General features: G+C 45.2%; 1 protein-coding gene across 5 annotated transcripts in view; it reads left to right on the forward strand.

Annotated features, from left to right (window-relative positions):
- The window catches only part of inaE (inactivation no afterpotential E), a 229,679-nt gene that overhangs the window by 183,260 nt on the left and 20,419 nt on the right, over nucleotides 1–26,000 (forward strand). For 2 of the 5 annotated variants that reach the window (XM_084584125.1, XM_084584126.1), the window contains exons 15-19: nucleotides 3,867–4,057; nucleotides 8,626–8,739; nucleotides 8,828–8,914; nucleotides 9,819–9,951; nucleotides 24,522–24,773. In XM_084584125.1, the coding sequence (XP_084440251.1) occupies nucleotides 3,867–4,057; nucleotides 8,626–8,739; nucleotides 8,828–8,914; nucleotides 9,819–9,951; nucleotides 24,522–24,773 (777 nt within the window). The remainder of the gene's footprint in view (nucleotides 1–3,866; nucleotides 4,058–8,625; nucleotides 8,740–8,827; nucleotides 8,915–9,818; nucleotides 9,952–24,521; nucleotides 24,774–26,000) is intronic. The other 3 variants (XM_084584129.1, XM_084584130.1, XM_084584128.1) reach the window with 2 other exon arrangements.

A 26,000-nucleotide genomic window follows, 5' to 3' on the forward strand; every position in this document is an offset into this window, starting at 1 on the left:
AACTTAAATATACGAAACTGTGCAGCTTGTCAAACACTAGTATGAACATTCGCCAGTAAAGAAGGTCGAAGTTTGTACCCAAAATATATGACCGAACTTTTACGAGCGTCGAAATAAAGAATAATAGATGACGCTTACCATAAATAACGTGTGGCATATTGCACAAGTTGGGAAAAATACCGTCTGGAATATTTTTCGTTTAATTGATTCTAGCACGGGCTTTAGAAAGTGATTATGGCCATCATACCGAATTCAGTGCCCAAGGAACATTTTTGGAAAGTCAGCTAGCGAGAAGCATAATATATTGTTAGAAATAAAATTTTTATCAAATCGCTTAAGAAACCATTCCATGCAGGCAGTACACCCATATGGAGCACGCTTCATTTTACCTGGATTTCTACTTAAGCTTGCGAATCATTTTTACTGTGAAGTGGAAAAATCGGCAACCGTTGATGGCCCTTCCATAATATGTGCTCAGAAAATAAGAAATTAAGTTTCGAAGACCATTATTTTTTATTTACTTTCTCGTCAGAAGCAGTGTGATCCTCGAAATGAGTTTGGAATTTAGCAGCGAAGCCTCCTCAGTGCGGCGGAGTTGTTGCTGAGATTGATATGCGGAACGCCGCATCTCCTTTCTACCAGTGCCGCTGACGCATAATCAGCATATAAACTTGTGTGACTATAGCTTTTACTACAACAAAGGAATCTCCATGAAGGCCAAAGACGACCTTTTGCAGAAGGAAAGAAACTCATAACCGCCTTAGCAAAAGTTTATTTTCGCCGGAGTTTTTAAACTATGTTTTGCATTTTTGCTTCAATGACGATTGACAAACAAAGCACTTTCTACGAAATTTCCATTCAATGCTATATACGCGTAAGGAGTTGCATCATTAAATGAAAAGCACCAGAAAGCATTCAGTTTTCAGTCATGTGCACTAGAGTGTTCATGCATGAAAAATACTGCCCCGCCGCAAAAAGTTCAGGAACAACAAGATTCTTTCGTTTCTTCCTAAACCCGCCGAAAGCAGAAAACGTTAATCACTGTCCAAAGACGTCATTTGCTATGCGAGAATCTTCATAGCATCCATAATCTTATTGACGAATGGTTCATCAGCGGCAATCAATAACACACATGCAAATGAACCTAAGCGCCCTTTATTTTTTTATTTTTTTTTCACTTCGGCACTGGTGTGACCCTTCTGTATGAGCCATTGTGTGCTTTTTTTTTATTTTGGAATCTTGGATTTTATCTGATGGTTTCTGTGAAGAATGACAACTGTCGCAAGAAGCCTTTTATCCAGGTTTCATCAGTGCTATGAATAGGGGCGCAGAGTAACGGATGAAAAAGGGCGTTTGAAACGCGGCCGTCATTTCTGGTAAGAAACCTGTAGACAGAAAAATGAGAAAAACACATTGCATAACTCTTTCGACGCCACTGTTACGAAAGTAGACAGAGTTTTCACAAATCTATCCTGCTTTTATTCTGTTTATTTTTGCCGTCATGGCGTGTTTATATGTACCTTTGAAAAAGACGATGATATAAGAAAGATGGACCCAAGTGATACAGATATATAGCGCAGCTTTTGTAAAGTATGCAGAGGACAATGGAGACCGTTTTCTTTTCTAATAGCATACGTCCGTCAATGGGCAATACAACTTTATTCAAAGGAGAGTGTGCTAGTGTACACTATTATCGATTTCCACTTTTCTTTTTTAAATATTGCGCAAAGAAACAGGTATTGAAGTATTTTCAAAGGGCTGAGTCACGAAAACGGGCGAAGATGAAATCTCCTTGAAATTGCTTTGACTTAGTCGCATGCATGTGTTCTCAGCCTTGAGTCAATTCTTGGACGCCACTACAGTGAACAATTTCGCTAATACACTAAGTAAAATTATCCGAAGCAACAAACCGCACAATGCAAGGCTCTCGATTCTTTTGTGCTTGTATTGCGTCACAGAAATATTATTTGGAGCATTCTAGAAGCATTTACAGTTTAACTACATCTTTGTTATTGTGTGTTCAATCCGTCACATCAGTGGAGAATATTTTTCCTTTATTTCTGTCTGTCGCAGTGTCGCCATTCTCCGTCTAAATCGATGATAAGGAGCATCTCTGGACGCGCAGAAGGAACATGCTACGACGCGTTTTCGCGATTTGTACTTTCTGAGAAAATAGCGAGACGAGAGGAGGCAAAATTCGCGTTTGCCGCGTTTGACAGAATTTTTTTCTGCGCTCATTTTCTTTCTTTCTTTCTTCTTGCTTTGTTTTCATTTGTGCTCATTTCTTGAGTCGTAGGTCCCGCGGTGACATTAATATTAATTACGCTTAGTTAGACGTTCTATTATCTAATTCGACAGAAATCTGGCGTTTATTATTCATTTTGTGAAATTTCACACGGCCTCAACGTCTTTCCGTCGGTTGGGACGTCATCATCCAATTTTCTTTGTTGTTTTTTTTAACCCACATAATAGGTCCTTCGGTGATCTTAAGTAACGATTGCTCTTAATTACGCGGTCCTAATCTAATTGGACGCAAATCCGATGTTACTAAACCAATTTTGACGTTTTTTTCCGAGCTGTTTTCACGCCCTTTGATTATATTCACGTCCGGTGCTATTTCGGTGCAAATTTGACATTTTTGGGTCCAATTAATTAAACAAATAGTCTATAGTCATCAAATTTGGCTTCTAGGTTCATTTTATCGTCCTCTACCTCATACAATCATCTTTCTATTCTATCTTTATTCATTCAAGCGCTAGCAGGGTGGGCAGCTCGCACGGCACACACTCTCTGAGCACTCCCATTAGCCTAGAAAGGCTCATGAGTTAATAAGCCGAGGACAAAAAGGACAAAAAGGATGAAAAGGACAGTGCAAGCGCTGAAATGACCAAGAATTTATTAAAAGCAAGCAGCAGTATATATGATGTGCTAGCCGTTCCCCATGTGCTGTCGCGTAAGTCCTGAGTAGCAATGGAAGCAAAATAAACATATTAAAACATGACAGCAATGAAGAGAGAATAGCAGTCGAGAAGGGAAAAAAAGGAGGTAATTTCCATACCACTCCTGCTTGCTTCTCATGTTGCTTCTTTGTCTCTGACGCGCTATTTCTCCTCGCCGTACTTACCGACCAACGAGCGCTTTCGTAAACTGTAGAAGTTTCTCAACAAACACTTGCTATATAATAGATAATAGATTATTATTAATATTATAGATTTTCTATAACAGTTCTACACATGGCGAAGTCAGCTAATTGTGTGTCATTTGGGTTTTTCTCGAACTCCGGCATCTGCATTTTGAAATTGTCTGCTACGCAAAACATTCCATAAGTGCGTTTTGTCTGTTCGTTGTTAACAAAATAAAATCAAATTAAATTTTTATTCTGTTGCCTGCACGAAGCTAAAATACTTGTTAATTAACCGAATATCTAACTTTCCCGCTCAGTCTTGGGACTACGAAGTAAGTGGGGAAAATAAATTTCTCAGACAGCTGAAAGCTAGACAATGGTATCACAGTCAATGGTATTTAACACACAGTTGCAGAAATGGAAAGAGAAAAAATAGCAATAATAAATTTGATACAATAATAAAAATAAAAGGTGCCTAAAAATCGCACTTTACGAAGGTGTGTACTGTTCGCGAAACCAGGACTTTTTAGTGATGTAAAAGGGAAGCATTAACTTATTTGTGTACGTCCACTGGTGCCAGAGTTCGAAGTAGGCGTCGTCCGCCGGAAACAGTTTAATTAAGCCAGTGTAATTGAGAGGGTTGCTAAGAAACCAGTTTCTACTACTACTGACTCCTAGTGTGTGCTATCTTTTCTTTATTTCTGACTACTCTGCTGTTCTTGTTTTGTTTTTGTTTTTCCAGTGGAAGATTATCCTCAGTGGCGTTCTCTGTTGCTGCCCCGACGAGGTTGACTTCGATGGCATGGAGGGACTTACGTTGGCGTCGCGTGACGTCACTTCCCATCCTAGCGACGCCACGATAGCGCTCACAGCTCACCAGCCTCTATATCCTCCGGGCCGAATCATCCACATTGTCCGAAACCATCCAAAGGAGTGAGCCTTCTGTTATTTTGCATGAAAAATGCATCCCTGCCTGGCTAGATGCATGCGCTGTTTGCCTGCTTGAGTTTAGCAAATATTTCAGTGCCTGTGCCGTCGCTGAATGTTTTTTGTTTTGCTTCTCTTATAGAGAATCTGAGCTTTTCTATTGTATTTTTCGTTTTAAAATACACTTCTTGAATATTAAAAACAATCAGTGGTATATTAATGCATCCTAATTGATAACGTCGATCTGTGACGTAACCAAGGTCTGATGGAAACACTGTCACTGGCTCTACCGATTGAGGGCAAAACACTACAGACGACTCTTAGGGATACACGTAAAAGAAGGCTTTTTAAGTACTACTTTGATTGATTAGTGTACGTGCAATTTCACCGTTTTGTGAACAAAAGCCTCATAGATCCTAAAATATAACGAGAAAATACGAAGCGTCAGTTTAACAGGCGTGAATATTTAAAATACTATTCGTACTTGCTGCAGCCACCTGCACTCTCTTAGGTTGGGGTGCCGAGCAGGAGCGCTGACCATAGAAATACATGTAAACAAGTCGTTCCGATATATTTTTTTCGTTTCTCAGAGGGCTCGTGGAGTCAGCTCTTCATCAGCAGTATAGAGTGCTGTGAGGAAGAAAGTAATAAAACGTGCCCCGTCATTTAGAAGCTATATTTTTTGAAGATGGTGCGATATATGCGTGCTTAAGCTGAAATCACTCGCAATAGGCGCTTCTTCCGGAGGTTTATTCCGAATTTTTGCATCACTTTTAAGTGTTGTTCGAGTTACCTGATTGACGGGAACGCTGGAATCGGATGCGTGTTCTGTTGCCAGCATTTCCGTTTTCGGCATTGTCGCCAATCGGATGAGGATGAAAACAGCGAAAACGACGCTCCTGAAAACAGCGCGAACTCAGAATAGGGGCCCTGTTGTATGACGTGCTACGGCGCGCTACATTTTCCCGGGCACAAAATGTCATCCAAAGTAGACTCTGATTATGTTTATGCTGATGACTGTCCTCAACCAGGACGATAAACGAACCGTTCATGGCGGCAGATTACGGCGCTTCAACGCCAAGTTGACAAACATAGGTAGGCAGACGCTGGAGGTGGCTAACGATATCCTCTTCACCATCGTCTGCTAAAACGGGCGATTTAGTTTGTTTTTAGCAAGCAATTATATCGCGCGCGGCATTCTGTTGTACTGCACAAGAAGCTCGTTGATTCGGCGAAACAGCCAATAAACAGATGTCCTTCGGAAGACAAGGGGAAGGGTAGTGGGGGGCGGCGTGTCGTGCTTTTCAACGCATGTTTATACTGCCGTTTAAGAACGGTAGCCTTGAGACTACATTGCGCACTTCGTTAAATCATTCTTCAAATGACTCGCTGACTATAAGGAATAGACGCCTGTATGCCCTAGTGAAAAAAAACCCTATGAGTCACAATAACCTCATACAGATTTCTCATACCAAACTTACACTAAACTCATACTAATCTCATATCATCTCATACAAATCTCGTTCAGCATATGAGAAATATATGAGATTGTATCTCGTTCAACATATGAGAAATATATGAGATTGTCTGAGATCTGTATGAGTTCAGTATGAGGAATCTGTAGGAGGTTATTGTGACTCATATGGTCTTTACGCTAGGGTGATCACGCTAGGAAAGGCATAAAACATTTCGCAAGAATTTGTTTGCATGCATTTCGACGGGCAGCGTTGTCCCCTTGTACTCTTAGCTGCAGAAAGGGGGAAGGGAGGGGGGAGTACTTCAAGGCGCATGTATCCATAGTTTATTTAAATACATCGGGTCTGAAAGAAAGTTTGATACTTCTACATTCACATGTAGGGGCTACGATCTTGGTCAAAAGTCGTGTACAACACTCAGCCGGCGGCGGAGCTCTTGAAAACTTCGTAACAGCTGATGAGTTCTCGCAATACATACCTTGCCAATGCTTACCGTGACAAATTTGCCACGGCTAATGCGATACAGCCAAACCACTCTTTTTGACACATTAGATAGATTTAGCTTACTGTGATCTGCGATCCGCCACCGTGACCCGCTACCGTGCGTGGCCCAAGCTGATTGGTCCCGAGGTGACAGGTCTATGTGCCGACATCCAGTATCTGGAGCCATCTATCGGTGTCAAGGGATCCGGGCATGCGCAGTGGAACGCGTGGTGGCGGATCACGGTAGCAGATCGCGGATCACGGTAAGCACCGCGATCCGCTACTGTGATTCTATGGACTCAACGGACTCTATTCCGAGCATACACGTTTGCAATAACTTGCTTTGCATGCGTGGACATCTTCGCAGTGCGGATCCCATAGAAAAAAATCCGCTCCGAAGAGGCAGTCGAGGTCGCTGCGTTGCGCAGTGTTGAGGGCACAGCCGGCAGGGTTGCGGGGCACCGAACATACGACACGAAAGAAAACGACAAACAAAACATGCAAATTCACTGAATCCGATCCTTTCTCCCCAAAAAAGGTGATTTTGATGAAGTTGATGACAAATATAAGATGTATTAAGCTTGCAGACAAAGCAACTATTATTTCCTGTAGTCAAGAGCAGGCACTATTTTTTATCGCGGGTGCGGGGAGCACAAACAAGAGCTCTAGCTTTGGCAGTGTTCCGCTTGATGTATGAAACGGAGTATAGTTTCCCTGAGCTCCGCCACCGGCTGCGTGTTGTATGCCACTTTTGTTCACCATTCTAGGGTATTCTCCCAAGCGACTGCGCGACTTTATAGGTGCACTGTGAAATTTAAAAATTTAGGGGACGCTCATGTGTGGCCTTAAATGTGACGTGGTGGAGCCTTTTAACATCTACTTTTCATTCCGTAAATTTCAACGCGATAGCAATAAAGGGGGCGTTACGCCGAAAATCTGGCACCGGTGCTATGAGCGAGAAATCGAGGGCTGTTGCTAGAGGCTGGTACCTGGCAGCCAGTGCGGCCGGGCTTTGATTCAACGATAGTTTATACGATTTAACGAGACCACACGATATCAGAAAAGTTTCGAAGGGCTTCCAACTCAGCTTGTTAATTTCAGGGTGGGGGAGAGTGTGAAATAAGAATACGCCTTCTATACTTCGTCTCACAAGATATCTGCAGCACTGCGAAAGGCAGAGGAGCCCTTGCAATTGTGCTCCTAAGTACCTCTTGCCCCTGCGCACTATAATAGAGAATTGTACTCCTACTGTCATCCCGGCCAATTTGGGGGGCGAGGGGCGAGGGGCGCGGAGTACAATTGCCGTATTGTAGTGCACGTGATCCTGATTGGACCGGGGTGCTTCTGCCTTTTGCAGGGCTGCAAACATTTTGTGAGACAGAGTATAGTGCTCTTGTATGCCGTATGAACGCGGGCACGGTGGGGCTTTATATATCGCGTGGTCACCTGCGCTAACGCCTTGTAACTTTAAAGGTAGAGGTTAACTGTCTCTCACAATTATTTCCTATATTTTTTTCTTAAATAGACATTTGGTGAAAGGAAGGCTTAGTGTCCGTCTCCTTTTTCTGTGAACACCTACACTTAACTAGTATTGGTAAATTGGTTTACATCTGACTAAGAGGTAGTACCTGTCACTGTTCTCGGTAGAAACCTAACCCGCGCCTTAAGGAAAGAGAGACCCCCTGAATTACATGCCATCATTTTTTTCTACCACGTTCCGGACACATCCGACAAAACCCGAGCCGAATGTGGGTTGCGGCGACGGCTTTTCGACCGGACCAGCTGTACACGCACTCTCGTAAAACGGATTTGACAGCCTTTTTACATATATTCCTATTAGCCGCAGCCCAAGTTTTTCACCCCGACCCCTCTACGCAATGACAGCTTAATCTCCGGCATCTACCAGTGCCTGCTATTTGTAAACAGGGCGCTGCTATAAGCACTAAGTGTACTAAATACAGGACAGCCTTGTGAAAAAAAGACAAGGAGTCATTTGTATAGAGAAGTATTCTGTGCTTTGAGTAGTGTCGGGATCGGAATACCGCAGTTACGTATACCCACATTTATTAGCCACAATGTGTTATTAACCGCAAAACGTTAGTCTAAAGTTTAGGGCTAGCGCTCAAGGTGTTGCAGAATTTGTAATAAGGGATTAGCATTAGCATCCACCTGGTGGAAGCCATACGGCTACAAAGGAAATCTCTACGGCTTTCTCAGAAACTCCGTAGTTAAAGAAATGGGGTTCGAACTCAGAACCACCGCTTTTCCGGGGCAGTCGCTCTATACCAACTGAGCTAGCCAGGACGGGGAGCAGATCACATTGTACGGCGAGAGCGAATTGATGAATGACTCGAAGTGGGAGATGTATTCATCCAAAGTTTAAGGGAAGAGCGCCAATATGGAGGAGGAGGACGCCGCTGGACCAGGACGAATTTTTCTTTAACTACGAAGTTTCCGAGAAAGCTATAGCGCTTTCTTTCGTATCTGTACATTTTGTGATCGCGCGACTGCTAATGAGTAATCAATCCCTTATTACAAAAGCGCTAAATATGCGGCAAGCAGCTCACACCACCTTTGCACGGCCCGCGCAACTCTATTTTCGTGCACTGCATCCAGGCATGCGGGAGGCAGTCATCAGACCGCGGCGAAGCAACAGTTCACATCATTGTGGAACACCCTCCTGCAATTTGAATCGCGACGAGTAGAGCCGGAATCTCATACCGCCTCCGTGTGGGTTGTGTTGCTGCATGCTTCTCTGCTGCATGCTTAGTTGCTGGCTTCTAGGAATTCATTCTTTGGCTCGAATTGGGGCTTTCAGTTCGCGTGGACTACAAGAACCAACTTATTTCCCTTTTCATTCTCCTCCTCCCGCTGAAAGCAGCCAAAAGTACGAGCCCAGGTGGAGGTGAGTGCATCCAAATACGCTTCTCATTTACAAGTAGATTTTTTTCTCCTTAGTAAAACGCTCGGCACAAATTCTAGACTGAAGCCTAAGGTGAAATGAATTTTCTGCTTTAAAGTACAGAAGTGGAACAGTCGTGTTGGGTACAGACTATAAGTGGTTGGATGGTGTTGGTGTTGAGGGAAACAGGCCACAGGACACACTACTAAACGCTACTGTGAAGGTGCCACGCCAGCTGAGCTGAGCTCACCTGAGGATTTCTGATGAGGACTCAGTATCATGAAAATATATAACTGTCCTGCGCTGAGCTCACTTCATGGGAATGTGAAAGACATGTTTTTATCATCTAACAATTGATAGCAATAAGTGAGTGGCAAGCGTTTTTTCTTTTTAATATTTTACCTCTGCGCGAGTAACAGCCGTGAAGCACTTTTGACTTCCGCTTCAAGTTCACATTATCAGCTTTATTTGAAAAGAAGTCATTTTCACGGAAAATAGGCATATTAGTTGGTAGTGGGCAAGGAACTAAAGGCAGGTATCGCCGCAACCGGCCATTTTCGGAAGCAACCTCCAATGATGACAATGCAGGCTTCTTAAACCGCATATTTGAGGCTAGGCTCTAACCCGTTATAACATCCGAACAGTGATTGCGAATGTTATGTAACAATGAAGTGTCAGTCTACTGAGTTTTGTCTAGTACGGGATTCTACAAGGTTGTCGTCAGTGTCTTAGAGCTACTGTGTTTACTCTGTCAAGCGCGCACTCTAGTGTGCCGCAGAGAAATTGCTGGCAGTCATTTAGACAGAACATCATAAACATTCTTCGGTTGTTATCGGCATGTTCGACGGGCGTGCATAAGACAATGTGTGACAGGCGCGTGCTTGTTCTTTTTTTTTCGGTGGAGCAGGCGCGTGATGCGAAAGAGCGAGCCGGTGTACCAGGCGCTGTGGGCGGACAACAAGGACTTTGACCAGGTGCTCATCTCACCCGTCATGATCCAAGACCACATGCCGGACAAGCTCCTCGAAGCCCTCGAGAAAGTAAGCCACTGACAGCATTCTGCTAATAAATTTATTATCATTTTGCAGGTGCTGAAAGATAAGCTGTCGACCTTGTAGCGTTATCTCGCTGATTGCGGGCGAGGAGGTTTTGATGGCAATCGTGGTCAACTGATTTTAACGGCGTTGAGGGCGGTATGGCGCCATGACTACCGTGTTCTTTAGTAGGGTAGTATTTAGATACGCTCCTAAATACGCGCATGGCTGCGATAATTTGAAACAAAACTAGGCGAATCTTGCGCTACATAGAAAGCGATAAAGCCCAGTTCAGGCGACCCTGACCAAGAACAAAGAGCACGGAATTTTCGTGCTGTTCTAAATAGTGCCGCGCAATACAAGCAATACACTTGTTGGCTCTGGGGAACCTGCACTGCATAGGTAGCGCTGCAATTCTCCCGCAGCGTGGCTCAAAAATGCTGCTGTTAGCCGCTTGGTTCGCGATAACGACCGAGCATTATCAGCAGCATTATAGATACGCGTGTGACAGATAACTTCTTACCCAGGCGCTTTGGATGTAGCCCAGTTATCTGACACACGCCACGCAAAGCTTCGACAGAGCGTGCAATCTGATCCCTGTAAGCTCATGCAGGTGGCGTGCAAACGCCCTCAAAAGCCGCCTCAGAAGTACTTGCTCTTCTCGCTAGGACATGTGTTACGGCGCGGCAATAAACACAGCAAACTTCATTGCAGGTTGCCTATTGGCAGGAACAAATAAAGGTGACAATAATTCGCAGCACACCTAGTTTGGTTTGGTTTGTGGAGTTTTACGTCTCAAAGTGACTCAGGCTATGAAAGACGCCGCAGTGGATATATCGACCACCTGGGGTTATTTAACATGCGCTAACATCACACTGCATACGGGCGCCTTGTTTTTCGACTCCATCGAAAAGCGGCTGCCGCGACCGAGATTCAATCCCACATCCTTGGTTGGGCACAGTAGTCGGGCGCCCTAACCACTGCACCACCACGATGGTGTCCTGTTAGCTATGAACGAGAACATCGGAGTAAGTTGGCCAGGCTGGGTTTTGAAGAGCAGTTTTACCAATAGACTTCGTCACGTGTTGTGAAAGGGAAAATGAAGGTCGGTGGTCTCTGCTGCTAGCTCATATCAGTCGCTCCTGATGAAGAAACCTGGTCGGTCCCGAAACGTGGGGTGTAGAATAAATTTTTCTTGGTGGTAATAATTGGCTAACTTTTGTTTCACATTATTTTCATTTGCTTAACCGCTCTTTATTGCCTGTCATTTATTTTTCTGCTGCGATGATCGCTTTCCCAACAATAAGATTAGAGTTGGAATGAAGGGACCGAGCGGCTAAGATTATGTAGAAAACCGTATGCGCTTCTATGTAGGCTAAGCGCAAGCATTTTGTGAGAGCATTACGCTGTTCATCACATCCACATCGTTAGTTGAGAACATACAAACGGAGACGCTACAACAGCCCAGTCTTTTTATATATGATCCTACAGGGAGCGGTAACAGCAGCAAGGTAAACAGCTTGTGAGGCCATGTGACTTTTAGAACGGAAACCACTTTTGTCAACAAACCAACATATTCCGTGTGCTGTGCGATGTCAGCGCACGTTAAAGATCCCCAGGTGGTCGAAATTACTCCGTAGCCCTCCACTACGGCCCCCCTTTCTCTCTATCCACTTTCCCACCTTCATCCCTTCCCTTACGGCGCGGTTCAGGTGTCCACAGAGCAAGTGTGACAGATACTGCGCCTTTCCCTTCCTGTGAACCAACCAACCAACCAACCAACCAACCAACCAACCAACCAACCAACCAACCAACCAACCAACCAACCAACCAACCAACCAACCAACCAACCAACCAACCAACCAACCAACCAACCAACCAACCAACCAACCAACCAACCAACCAACCAACCAACCAACCAACCAACCAACCAACCAACCAACCAACCAACCAACCAACCAACCAACCAACCAACCAACCAACCAACCAACCAACCAACCAACCAACCAACCAACCAACCAACCAACCAACCAACCAACCAACCAACCAACCAACCAACCAACCAACCAACCAACCAACCAACCAACCAACCAACCAACCAACCAACCAACCAACCAACCAACCAACCAACCAACCAACCAACCAACCAACCAACCAACCAACCAACCAACCAACCAACCAACCAACCAACCAACCAACCAACCAACCAACCAACCAACCAACCAACCAACCAACCAACCAACCAACCAACCAACCAACCAACCAACCAACCAACCAACCAACCAACCAACCAACCAACCAACCAACCAACCAACCAACCAACCAACCAACCAACCAACCAACCAACCAACCAACCAACCAACCAACCAACCAACCAACCAACCAACCAACCAACCAACCAACCAACCAACCAACCAACCAACCAACCAACCAACCAACCAACCAACCAACCAACCAACCAACCAACCAACCAACCAACCAACCAACCAACCAACCAACCAACCAACCAACCAACCAACCAACCAACCAACCAACCAACCAACCAACCAACCAACCAACCAACCAACCAACCAACCAACCAACCAACCAACCAACCAACCAACCAACCAACCAACCAACCAACCAACCAACCAACCAACCAACCAACCAACCAACCAACCAACCAACCAACCAACCAACCAACCAACCAACCAACCAACCAACCAACCAACCAACCAACCAACCAACCAACCAACCAACCAACCAACCAACCAACCAACCAACCAACCAACCAACCAACCAACCAACCAACCAACCAACCAACCAACCAACCAACCAACCAACCAACCAACCAACCAACCAACCAACCAACCAACCAACCAACCAACCAACCAACCAACCAACCAACCAACCAACCAACCAACCAACCAACCAACCAACCAACCAACCAACCAACCAACCAACCAACCAACCAACCAACCAACCAACCAACCAACCAACCAACCAACCAACCAACCAACCAACCAACCAACCAACCAACCAACCAACCAACCAACCAACCAACCAACCAACCAACCAACCAACCAACCAACCAACCAACCAACCAACCAACCAACCAACCAACCAACCAACCAACCAACCAACCAACCAACCAACCAACCAACCAACCAACCAACCAACCAACCAACCAACCAACCAACCAACCAACCAACCAACCAACCAACCAACCAACCAACCAACCAACCAACCAACCAACCAACCAACCAACCAACCAACCAACCAACCAACCAACCAACCAACCAACCAACCAACCAACCAACCAACCAACCAACCAACCAACCAACCAACCAACCAACCAACCAACCAACCAACCAACCAACCAACCAACCAACCAACCAACCAACCAACCAACCAACCAACCAACCAACCAACCAACCAACCAACCAACCAACCAACCAACCAACCAACCAACCAACCAACCAACCAACCAACCAACCAACCAACCAACCAACCAACCAACCAACCAACCAACCAACCAACCAACCAACCAACCAACCAACCAACCAACCAACCAACCAACCAACCAACCAACCAACCAACCAACCAACCAACCAACCAACCAACCAACCAACCAACCAACCAACCAACCAACCAACCAACCAACCAACCAACCAACCAACCAACCAACCAACCAACCAACCAACCAACCAACCAACCAACCAACCAACCAACCAACCAACCAACCAACCAACCAACCAACCAACCAACCAACCAACCAACCAACCAACCAACCAACCAACCAACCAACCAACCAACCAACCAACCAACCAACCAACCAACCAACCAACCAACCAACCAACCAACCAACCAACCAACCAACCAACCAACCAACCAACCAACCAACCAACCAACCAACCAACCAACCAACCAACCAACCAACCAACCAACCAACCAACCAACCAACCAACCAACCAACCAACCAACCAACCAACCAACCAACCAACCAACCAACCAACCAACCAACCAACCAACCAACCAACCAACCAACCAACCAACCAACCAACCAACCAACCAACCAACCAACCAACCAACCAACCAACCAACCAACCAACCAACCAACCAACCAACCAACCAACCAACCAACCAACCAACCAACCAACCAACCAACCAACCAACCAACCAACCAACCAACCAACCAACCAACCAACCAACCAACCAACCAACCAACCAACCAACCAACCAACCAACCAACCAACCAACCAACCAACCAACCAACCAACCAACCAACCAACCAACCAACCAACCAACCAACCAACCAACCAACCAACCAACCAACCAACCAACCAACCAACCAACCAACCAACCAACCAACCAACCAACCAACCAACCAACCAACCAACCAACCAACCAACCAACCAACCAACCAACCAACCAACCAACCAACCAACCAACCAACCAACCAACCAACCAACCAACCAACCAACCAACCAACCAACCAACCAACCAACCAACCAACCAACCAACCAACCAACCAACCAACCAACCAACCAACCAACCAACCAACCAACCAACCAACCAACCAACCAACCAACCAACCAACCAACCAACCAACCAACCAACCAACCAACCAACCAACCAACCAACCAACCAACCAACCAACCAACCAACCAACCAACCAACCAACCAACCAACCAACCAACCAACCAACCAACCAACCAACCAACCAACCAACCAACCAACCAACCAACCAACCAACCAACCAACCAACCAACCAACCAACCAACCAACCAACCAACCAACCAACCAACCAACCAACCAACCAACCAACCAACCAACCAACCAACCAACCAACCAACCAACCAACCAACCAACCAACCAACCAACCAACCAACCAACCAACCAACCAACCAACCCCTAAGAGCGGCAGAGTCCTCACTTAAAATAAGAAAAAAAGAAAAATAATCTCTTATGCATTGTTTATGCAGTTGAGATGAATAAAACCGAAATCTCGATGCCGCTTCATGACCAATAAAAATAATGGAAATTTTAGTAACAACAATGATCTCTGGGGGCGCCGCCATGTTGAAAACGCAACTTTAGCATACGCAAGAGCTGCGTACCCTGAACTATGAAAATAGCATACTTAACGCTAGCCTGCAGTTAGCAGCAAAAGTTTGGAATCTTCAGCGCATGGCGGAGCGACAGAAAACTGCACAGCGGCGCCACCTGCCACAACTGCGCCCGATGACGAGGCTAACGGAAATCGCATCTGAAGCATGTTCTACGCACGCCTGTCTTTCCTTCGCTGTCAAGCATGCCTCGTCGCTTGCTTCTCCGGGATCCGATTTTGATGCTCGTTGCTGCCGCTGAATCCCTGTGTCACCACTGTTGCTTGTCTGCTTCGGTGGTTAATTGCTATGGTGAAAGGTGCTCCGGGGCATCATTTACACGGCGCTCTATACGTACAGGCGGGGAGTGCCACACAGTGCCTCAGCGGCTTCCGTGAGTCTGACAAGTGCGCCATAGGAAAGCAAGCGAAGAGGCATGGTTGATAGCGAAAAGCGTGCTTTAGACGCAACTTTTGTTAGCCTCGTCAACGGGCTCAATTGCGGCAGATGGCGCAACAGTGCAGTTTTCCGTTCCTCCGCCACGCGCTGGAGATCCCGCTGAGCTTTGTTGCTCACAGTATGTTAAGATTCATTTTAAAATCTTTCTAATATAGCCTGCAGCGCACGCAAAGATTAAAAAGCACGCTATTCAGTATGCTCAACTTAATGACTGTTTTTACGGGATCTACACCACGCGGCAGCGGCGTCACGAACTAGTTTAAGTATGATTGGCAGCGCGCGGAATTTTTCGTGTCATTTTGCGAATGAGTCATGGGGGCATTAAGGCGTTGTTTTCATAACTCTCCTATGAACATATTGGCTATTTTAACGCCATGGACGCCAGACTATAGCAGTACATCAATCTAGCCAATGAACTAGCTCGATCGGCAGACTCGCACTGCGTATCAAGCACTTTCGACTGTCTTCCCCGGAGCGTCATCGCAAAAATAAAGTTAGGCAGCACTGCTCCGTACCTTTTTATGCATCAACTAGATGTGAAATCCAGGTAATACCATTCCACTGCTTTCTCGATTACAGCAATCTGAAGGGAAGACAGCATTTGAGTGCAAAAACTGCGGACTGGCGAAAGTCGCTCATGGAGTCGATGGTCCTGTGTACCCTGTATTTTAAGAGAGACAAACTCCATATAACTAACCGATACGTTTATAGCTTTGTTTTCTTTTATGTTAACGACTAGAGTGGGGATCCTATTTGTTCGCTTTAAGTGCGGCTGGGATGCAACTGTAACACTCGCAAAATTGTACTTTGTTTTAACCGAGCCGCAATAAAAGCGGCGGAATTCGATCTCACCTCTTCGCGCTGTATACTTTAGCATCAAAGTATGTTTATTCTGACCACTGCTATTTCGAGGTCCGCAAAATAAAACCTGGAAATAAACAGACCGTCGCGAGATGTACGCAGTCGAGTAAGTACGATACGGAGGGATAGAAAGAAAGGTCAAGCGGCGAGGGAACTCGGATAACGTCCTCGGCAAGTTAGGCGTGCACGTTAGACCCAATCGTTCACTTAACTCGTTTGATGCCCCCTAATCGGATTATCGAAAAGTAAGAGCAGGAACCGAAGCCCACGTTTTCTGCCTGCTCCGTCGCTTTCACGCCGCGTAGTGCAGATACTGTGTTTTACATCCATTGTACTTGCAGTGAAGCGAAGCCGCATGGAAATAAGCTTAAGGAGCGAGCAAATTGTGCCTAAAACAGGACTCAGGAGTAAACGAGTTTTTCACAAATGTACATTTGAGGGCGCTGTTGGCTGGACTGAAGTGATGGCTGCGCGTAAATGGTACTGGGTTGAGGCTGACGAATTGAAATCCAGAAAGACGATTGCGCAAAGCGAAACCACCATGTACCATTTCAGCCTTCAGTGTCATGTAACGATTTGGCGTAGCATTGCTCACCTGTAACAATGAAACATTAAACCCGGGGCGTTCTTGCGTTTTCCGAGTTTGCCTACACGAAAGAACACTACCTGCTGCCATCTTGACATCGTTATAACCCTCTTGGAAGTGGGCGACCAGTATTTGCGCTCTTGCTTGCACGGCGTGCGTTTACAGACGAAGTGTTAAGGTAAAACTTTTCGCTCACCTTCATTGAAACAATGCCGTTCAGTCGTTCACTCAACGAAACTTGCCATTGCACCGAGGCTGATTATGCTTAGCGTACTGTGGTCTAGTCGAGACGATCGTAATCCGTTAGCGCTGAGTCACCTGTTCAGCACTTCTCTGCTCTTGCAAGGAAATTTGTCAATAAAAGTGTTCAGCTCGCTTGATCGAAGAGTCCTGGGACGAGGAGGTCTTTGACACGCCTTGCAGTCCAGAGTTCAGACATAGGTTTTACTGTGGAAGGTAAAAGATTTCAATATACTTGCGAATGCATATTGTGGCACGCTTACTCATAGGGGTAGCGATATGGCAGATCCTTTTATAAATTTTGTCTGGCATATAATACCTGAAGGTAGCATCGTGACGCATGAGGGAGTAGGCGGCTATTTATAATAAACGGCTCATTATTAAGAGATCTTACCTTGGAACTGCAGGCTGAAATGACGCTCGAAGATAGAGTTTTACACTAAAACTCGAAGAGCGCCTCCTCGCAAAAACTGTTCACAATCATCGTATGTTACTTCCTTATGTCCCTGTCAATATCTAAATGATTACAGCCCAAAATATCTTCTGAATAATTTTGATATGTGGAAAACATTCGTAGTTTTATCATTAGTCGCCAGCTTCTCGCAATTACAGGCCAAAACTTCACCTTTTTTGTCTTAGCTAGAGAAAACTGCTTTGGTCATGAGAGAGAGAAAAAGAAAACACACTGTATGCATAAGCTGGAATGTACTAAACGGATATAATAAAATTGAATTGAATTGAATTTGTATTTTTTTTTTTCTACCAAGTTGCTAAAAGGCATGCCACACGAGGGCTAATTGGTCATAGTGATATGCTTTGCCATGGCGATGTAATAGTGTGGAGCACTTTTCCGGCTCAGCTTACCCACTGTTTTTCCATGGTCGCCATCTTGGCGATTGCGGCGCCGCCTGCAGTTCCTGAAATTCACCAATACTGGCACTCCAATTCGCAGCATCAGAATGTCGCCTGTGGATGCGTAAGTACTTCGGTAGTGCATCAGGAACTATCGGAAAGGAATACTATTTCAAATGAGGAGTCGGCGAAATATTGAGTGGCCTGTCTTCACCGCGGTTACCGGCTCCTGCGGGCTGTCCATGTCATTATCGCATAGGTTGGGCGAGGGGGGCACGTGTTGAGAGCAAAAGAAAGTAGAAAGGCCAGAGGAACTGATGAGAGCAAAAACAATCTTAAGACGTTGTGGAGCTTCGAAGGCAAAACCAAAGAAAAGAACGCATATATAGAGAAGAAATACGGTGATTCCGGCGAGCTGTAAAAATACCCGTTCTTAGGGGACGAGAGGAGTAACACCGCATCCCGCTGTGAAAATGATAAGAGAAATAGCTCGCAGAAAAAAAAATAAAAGGCACGTGTTCGAAAATGCGAGCACCGATATTAAATACGTCAGTCACTCAACATTCGATAACTTGCGCAGTTTTCTTCAGATACCTCTTGAACAATAAACGGTTCGTGTGTTATCGCCCAGTGTTTTTTTTTTATTTTTTTTTTTTACTCTTTCCAAGTAGTTACTTTATTATACTGTAGAAACTCCCGTCCCACAGGAACTTATAATGCTATAAGAAAACCGTAAACGTAGTGCGGCAGAGTGGAGTTCTCTCCCGAGGAGTAGTATTTCGTCAGTTTCGCACCAGCCACTTTGGTGATAGGAAAAAATGATCGTTTTCTAATGGCCAATCGCTCTTGCTAAGAAAATAGGTAGAAAGAAAAGGAAACAAAAACATAAGTCGAAGGCAACTTTTTTTTTTAAATAAATGTTATGATCTTCCTGCTTTTCTTATCGCACGGACATCCTCTTTGATAAATCATTATTTTCGTCGCAGGGTGGTCGAACTAAATATTGATAGTGGCAGTATTGAAAAAAAAAAAGAAACAGCAACCTGCCCGCCTCCTGTAGAGTGATGGGCTATCGTGTTGCGGTTTCTCTAATGATGGCGTTCTACTCGTCTTTCGGCGTTTCTTAGCGCCGAAAGGGGAAGTAAGTAAAGAATACAAAAAGGAAAACGAAGAAAAAAGTGAAAGTAAGCTATTCCGAGTTACTCTATCTGCAGTGCACTCTTTTTTCCTCGTGTAACGCATCAGTCCGCGCTCGGTAACAGCTGAGATCAAAGCACCACTTTGGCCGGTTGGTGTCGTTTCCTTTCACGGCTCGTTGCCGCCATCTGACGCTGCGGGAGAACTGGGTGCGCGCGGCTCTAATTAATATTGCCCGAACGGAGAGCAATTTCGATCAGAAAAGAGTGGCAGGGTGAGGGAGAGCTAGAAAAGGGGGAGGCCAGTCGGTTATGAGTGTTTTTGCCTTGGGCCGACAGTCTACTTGAATTCACATGTGCACTAGGTAATGAAGAGCAGAGGGCATTTGAATGGTTAAGGTGCTGCTTTGTCTTAGCACTTCCATTGATGTTGATATCTGATGAGACTACCCTCATAAGTTCATCATCATCATCTCCCCCAATTGAATGACCTCATTAGTCTAGCATATTTTCTTATCTCATCTTCCCAACTAAGATTAGCTATATTGTCCTCTGTTTTCTTTCCCTTGAAGTACACCCTCTCTATCAGAGTCTGTTATTTATCTTCTCTTCCCGCTACATGCCGCTGCCAAATCTCATGTTTTCGTGTCAAACAGAGGTAATATTTTTTTTTTTCATCAATCAATCATTCAGCCTCCCAAGTAGCTTCACGCCAGTTTCATTTTACTGCTGTTTAAATAAAAAGCCAATAAGCAAACAAAATAACGCAACCATCTTTTGTCCGCTGTCTCGTTAACAAAGCATGCGATACTGTATCATTGCTTTCATAGTAGTGAATGTAATGTGCGTAATGTTCGGTTTTACTGAATCAATCTACCAGGTGTTTTTGTGCTGTTATGCAAAAGGTAGGAAGGAGGCAAAGCAAGAAGGAAAGGTAATCACGGTTGCCACGCCCAAAAGTCATCGGCTCAACACCTGTCTGAACAAATTGAAGTGGAGCAATTGCGTTGTAATGGACGAAGTAGCAGGCTAGCGGAATACCTAATTATCTGAATGATGTATGAATAATGGCTTGAATTTGTTGTTTTCAGATTATCCTTGCGCTTATTCTCTTATTCTTTGGCTGATATTTTCTTTTTAGTTACATATGGTGCTTTTTTTTCACGATCACGATACTAGACCCGCTCTGCTTCGGGCATTCATGATGAGTAGTCAATATTTTTTAATAGTACATTTGTGCCAGGTTCAAAGGAAGAATAAAACGATTGAGTTGCACCTGAATTGTCTGCCTCCCGCTCCGCTCATGTCCTGCGATGAATCCATCCGCGCACGCCTCGTCGATATTGGGAAATATTAGCACCGAACACGGCACTGCAGCTTTCCACACTCTAATGTAGCATATAATACAGCGCCCGTATGGTGTACAGGCAGCCTTCGCTTTCCCAGTGATGTTGAAACTGGTGACGGGTTATAGACGTCGTTCTTTATCTCGATCATTACGTTAAAGTTAATACCGCACATTTGGAGAGCTAATGTCTACTGACTAAACGCTCACGTGGTTTATTCAGTGCTTTATTTACACTGCCTGCTAATCAGCTGGCTTTCATGTCGAAAGTATCCAAAGCGGTAAACAGGAGAGAATATGACACTAAGAAAACGCATGGGAGACAATCTTGGTTGGTGTACACAACGCGATCACATTTTGGCTTGCATACGCATAACTCACTGCATTGCTTGCGCAGTAGACTGCTCAAATGCGACACTTTTGCAGCGCCCTTATAATACTACAAAGCCGACCCACCGCGCCCTTCGTATGCATGCACACGGTTCTGCCAAATGGCGACAATAACTCAAAGCACTTAAGTGCGTGGCGGAAAAAAATATTTGTCCGTAATCACTTGCGACAATGGTTGCTGTGTTGGCAGCCATTTCTTGCCCCGAAAGAGAAAAAAAACTAAGCACATATGATAAAATGACAAGTAGAAGCTGACAAAAAGCTGGAGTACTATTTTGCTCGATCTTTTTGTCATGACAATAACTTGGACGACGGCCTACTGAAGTAAAAACGCTTGTGGGCAAAGCAGGAGCTTCATTCTCGAGGCCGCTCTGAGCTACGCGCGTGAAGTCTAGCAATACCTTCTAGTTGGAGATGGGCTGTATGTGAGCATGCGTGGCCAAACTGATAACATTGCCCGTCTTTTAGCGGCTGGCTGACAACCGCTGCTTCACCGCTTTTTTTCTACGTATAAAGCGCTGTCTCTGGTGCTTATGCGAGACAAATTACGGGAGATGCTTATAACTTTTAAAAGAATAATATTTATTTATTTATTTACTGATTTTTTATTTATTTATTCATTTGATACCTCAAAGGCATCTGGTATGAAACATTACATGAGGGATGGGCATGGCAGTTAAACAACAATGGTCTTAATAACTTTCTCAAAATAGATGGCGTTGGTATGATGCACGGCGTCCTGCGGCAGATCATTCCAGTCCCGGGATGACGTGACGAAAAAAAAATCGAGAATGAACGGTAGTTCTTGCGGTGGGAGCGTAGACGGCCTTGTGATGATTATTATGGCTCGAGAGGCGATAAGCAGCTGATATGACTGATTCTCATAAATATGAATGATAAAACACATGAAAGAGGCACAGTCGAGAAACTTTCTGTTGAGAACATTTTGTTGATCTGTAGCTGTAAATCTGCGCAATCTAGAGTTTTTCTGCACGTTGATCATACACTGTGTGGAGTTGTATCTTACTCCCTCCGGGAGCCATTACGCGCGACTGATCATCGTCCACAATAAACTTTTCTTGGCCTAGTGACTTGCCATTTACACATTCATCGGGTCCTCGAAGTCATTCCGAAGCTCCCGAAGGAACTCCAACGTACTTCCTCTAACCGGAATGGCGCGGACACGGATATCGTCCGCCGCATGCATGTCAATTGTAATGGGGTTGTATGTGAAGAGCGGAGTGTCATGAATATACAGCAGCCACGCGATTAAGTTCTATATTTCTGTACCGTGCCTTGTATGGAGGAGCTTTTGTAGATCTTGCGATGCTTTATGTCGACATTGAACTCGTTATTATTAGCTGCCTGGTTTGGCAGCATGGCCGCTGTCTCCCCGACGTCAATGGGTACATTACCCACAGGTCCCGATATGGCAAGTTAAATGGAACTATAGTAGACCAACCGACTTATCTCCGTGAATGGCATGCCTGCAAAAATCAGACTTTCAGACACCACCTTCAGTCGTTTTAGGTTCTCGTGTAGATGCTTGGGTTCCTTCTAGCACGTGAATCTCCACGCCATTGCTTAGTCATTGCCAAACCATGAAAAGCAGAGCTTACCCTCGATAAGCTAGTTTTAACCTGTGGAACACCACAATCTTCTTCCTTTCTTTTTCATGTGCCTGTGCCCAAGAACATGAAACAAATACCGGCAGCGGTGGCGCTTTTTGAGGGAGGCGACGCAGGCGAAAAGGAAGGCGCCCATGGGGTGTGCGATGTCAGTGCACGCTAAAAAATCCTAAAGGGTCGAAATTCTCAGAGCCCTCCACTTCGACGTCATACACCATAGACCGTGAACGATTTTCGTGTGTGGAAGTTCTGGCGTGCAACATTCCATCGTGTAATGCTGTCGACAGCGCTTGTGACGACCGAAGCAGGCGGCAAAGTAGCGGCAGCCAGCGAGCGACGATAAGACCGGCAATGCTGCCGGTTTGACTGCCCATGACCGCATACGTACCTTCTAGAACGAGGCGCTATGTATAACCACATGTTGCGCAAGCAGCCCGATGTGATTCAGAGCATGCAATTCGGCTCTTCATACTCGCCTTGTGCCCTGTGTACACTGAGTACACATAGTTTGGCATGACAGGTCGAAAGTATGCAAATTATCTGAAAATGTGAGCTATAATTGTCGCTTAAGTATTATCACATGGGTGATATTGTGCGCATAAAAAACTGCGAGTTCTTAGCTTGGCTTCTCACCAGGGCCTGGTAGCCAGACCGAGTTCCTTGCCTAAAAAACTTTGCGCAGAATTCCATTTATTACAGTTTATTCTTTTCTTTCTTTCTTTCTTTCTTTCTTTCTTTCTTTCTTTCTTTCTTTCTTTCTTTCTTTCTTTCTTTCTTTCTTTCTTTCTTTCTTTCTTTCTTTCTTTGCACCTTTAATGAAGTAAATGCGAGAGCATTTAGGTTGTCTGTTTATGTAATCCGCATGTGTGCCCAGTATCTTACTTGCGATTCGAGTACCATACATTGAATTATTATGCTGGGTTATAATAATCCGATTCACTATTTCACCTGAATCTACCCAGGAATATGTCTTAATACGTGCTGATAATACGCCTATATACATTAAGAAGATTTGGATGAGTAGAAGCCGGCACTTGGCCCACTCTTTTCGAATTTTGGTGTCCTTGGCCTTCGTGTGCTTCGTGACTAATAAGCGAATTTAGGGGCCCTTCTTTGCAAGTTCCTTAATAAAAAACATGGCGGAAAGATTTAGGTTACCGTTTTAGCAATCTGCATGGCGTATTATTCTTTTTCCGGTGGTGAGATTACCTTCCACCCTTTCAACTGATACACCCGTTGATCCGCCTTAATTTATATAAATATTTCGGCAGTAATTGGCACAGTCATACGGACACTCAAGGGTGTTCCGCTCATAAACTGACCCGCTAAGTCACCTGATTGCACCCAGTAATCCGCCTCCAGCTCTGCGGGTAACTGATCGATAGTGACAAAGGCGGATTATTGGACCGGGTCAGACAATATGGCAGTTTACCTACCCCTGCCGAATTCGCATGCCTCTGCTAAATGCTGGTTGGCAGCTGACATGGCCGTACACTAATTGGTCACCGGCTGATGTGACATCACGAGATCACGTGACGTGGTCGATTTGACAGGCGCTGCCAACTCGTGCTTCGCCTTTGCTGTAGGAAGGTGAAGTCGGAATCCAATCTTTTAGAATCTTTGGATCACTATAAAGACGCGCTGCATACCTCTAGGACACGCACGCACGTTCGTACGGCTTATGGCTGGCTTTATACACATGCCGTGCTGTCTGTTTTATAGTGTGGTATCTTACGACTGTATGGTAATGAATATGTGCGCGGAAATAGAGGCACAAATTGAAAGATAAGTAATTGATCTATTGGAAAAGCCAACGATGATCTGTAAGAGGAGCAGGAAAGCGAGTGATATTACCGCTGTCGCGTCACAAGCTTAAAGGTGGAGTTTAAGTGTCCCTCCAATGTTGGGCTCCATTTAGGCTTAGCCAAGTGTATGGTTCAGCTTCTGTTGACGTCCGATGTATTTTGTTTCTGTTTTTGCTGACCTGCGCAGCTCCTAGTGAACAAGGGCCCCACCAAGCCACAACGCAAGATGGCCAAACCCGACCATGGAGGAAGCTCTGTCGGCGGCTCCGCTCAGGACCAGGGTTCCAGGGACGCCCTGCTGCTCGATGACTCTCCTCGAAGCCGGTCATCGGTGCCGCATTGTGTGGTACTGGAGACGTCCTTCACCGACCTCCTTCCGCCGTCGGAGATGGAGCGACAGCATTGGGACCACGCGACTACCACTGATCTGGCCTATCAGGTACGTGGACTTTTGACGGTGCGGAACTGAAAAATGCGCTGCACTTGTGAATGAGCTGTGACGATTGACTGTAAATAGCTCTGTATGATGTCGCTCTGAAGTTTTTACTGGGGGACACAGCGTTATAAGAAAAACTTACCAATTAAGGAGCCATCCAAAGCTAATAAGTACTGCTTAAATAGCGAAGTCGGGCTTTTTTATTTTAGGAAGCAATACTACTCTAGGTTTCGAGCCGTCAGCGTGGCGCGGTGGTAGCCACGTCTTAGCCACGGGACGCTGTGACGTCACACCCCACGTGACAATAGGGTGAGAGCTGGGCTACCAACTCGAGCAGTTGGCGTAGCGTGGCGGCAGCCACGTCTTACCCACTTGAGGCTGTGAGGTCACACCCCACGTGACACAAAAGCGAGAGATGGGCTCCCAACTCAAGCGGTCGGCGTGGCGCGGTCGGAGCCACGGCTCAGTTGGCAGGAGCTGCCAACTTGGGTCTCTCGTTTCACATGGGACGGTTATGTCAGAATCAGCCTGCTAGGACCCTGGCATTCACGTTACCCCTATAGGCCACTAAGGCACGTTCATACGGGTTGGTTAAAGCGGGGCTTTATATGTGGGCTGAGGAAGAAGAAAAAGGAAGAAGAAGAACGCTCGGTCACCCGCAGCTTATGCTTTCGCTCAATATTTGGTTCAGCAGCGTTGAACTCTTGTAATTTTTTTTTCTTTTGCTGAGGGCGTAGTCAACCAAGCTGTTTTCCTTCGTTTCGGGAGGTTTTAGCATAATTGTCATTGTGAATATAGTTATTTTTATGCCAAAGCATTAAATATACCTTCTCAACATTTCCAGGTTCTCTGCATACCCCCCGACATAATTTTTTGCCAAAAATAATGGTGCCACTAATTTCCTGGCGTTTCTGGCGTCATGCGCTTCATCAAAATAATAAGAATGATTACATTGTCCCTCATGTACGTTTATGATGAATCTCATCCTTCCGTCGTTGGAATTTCCAATATAGAGTTTCTATCCAATTCGGTACACGCCTAAGAACATAACATTGAGTACTTTGCATTGAGAACCAACTATGCAGTTTTCTTGAATGCTGGATGTAATTTTTGTACAAGTTAATTCAAGTTATGACTCGAAATTATGACCGCGCATGAGAGGGCTGGGAAGTCGGGGCTGCCTGAAAAAGGTTCCATAACTGGACGTCGTTGAGGCAAAATTTTATTATG

The sequence above is a fragment of the Amblyomma maculatum genome, chromosome 11, assembly GCF_055883805.1.
Source record: "Amblyomma maculatum isolate TAMU_Amacu chromosome 11, ASM5588380v1, whole genome shotgun sequence".
Classification (NCBI taxonomy): Eukaryota; Metazoa; Arthropoda; class Arachnida; order Ixodida; family Ixodidae; genus Amblyomma; species Amblyomma maculatum.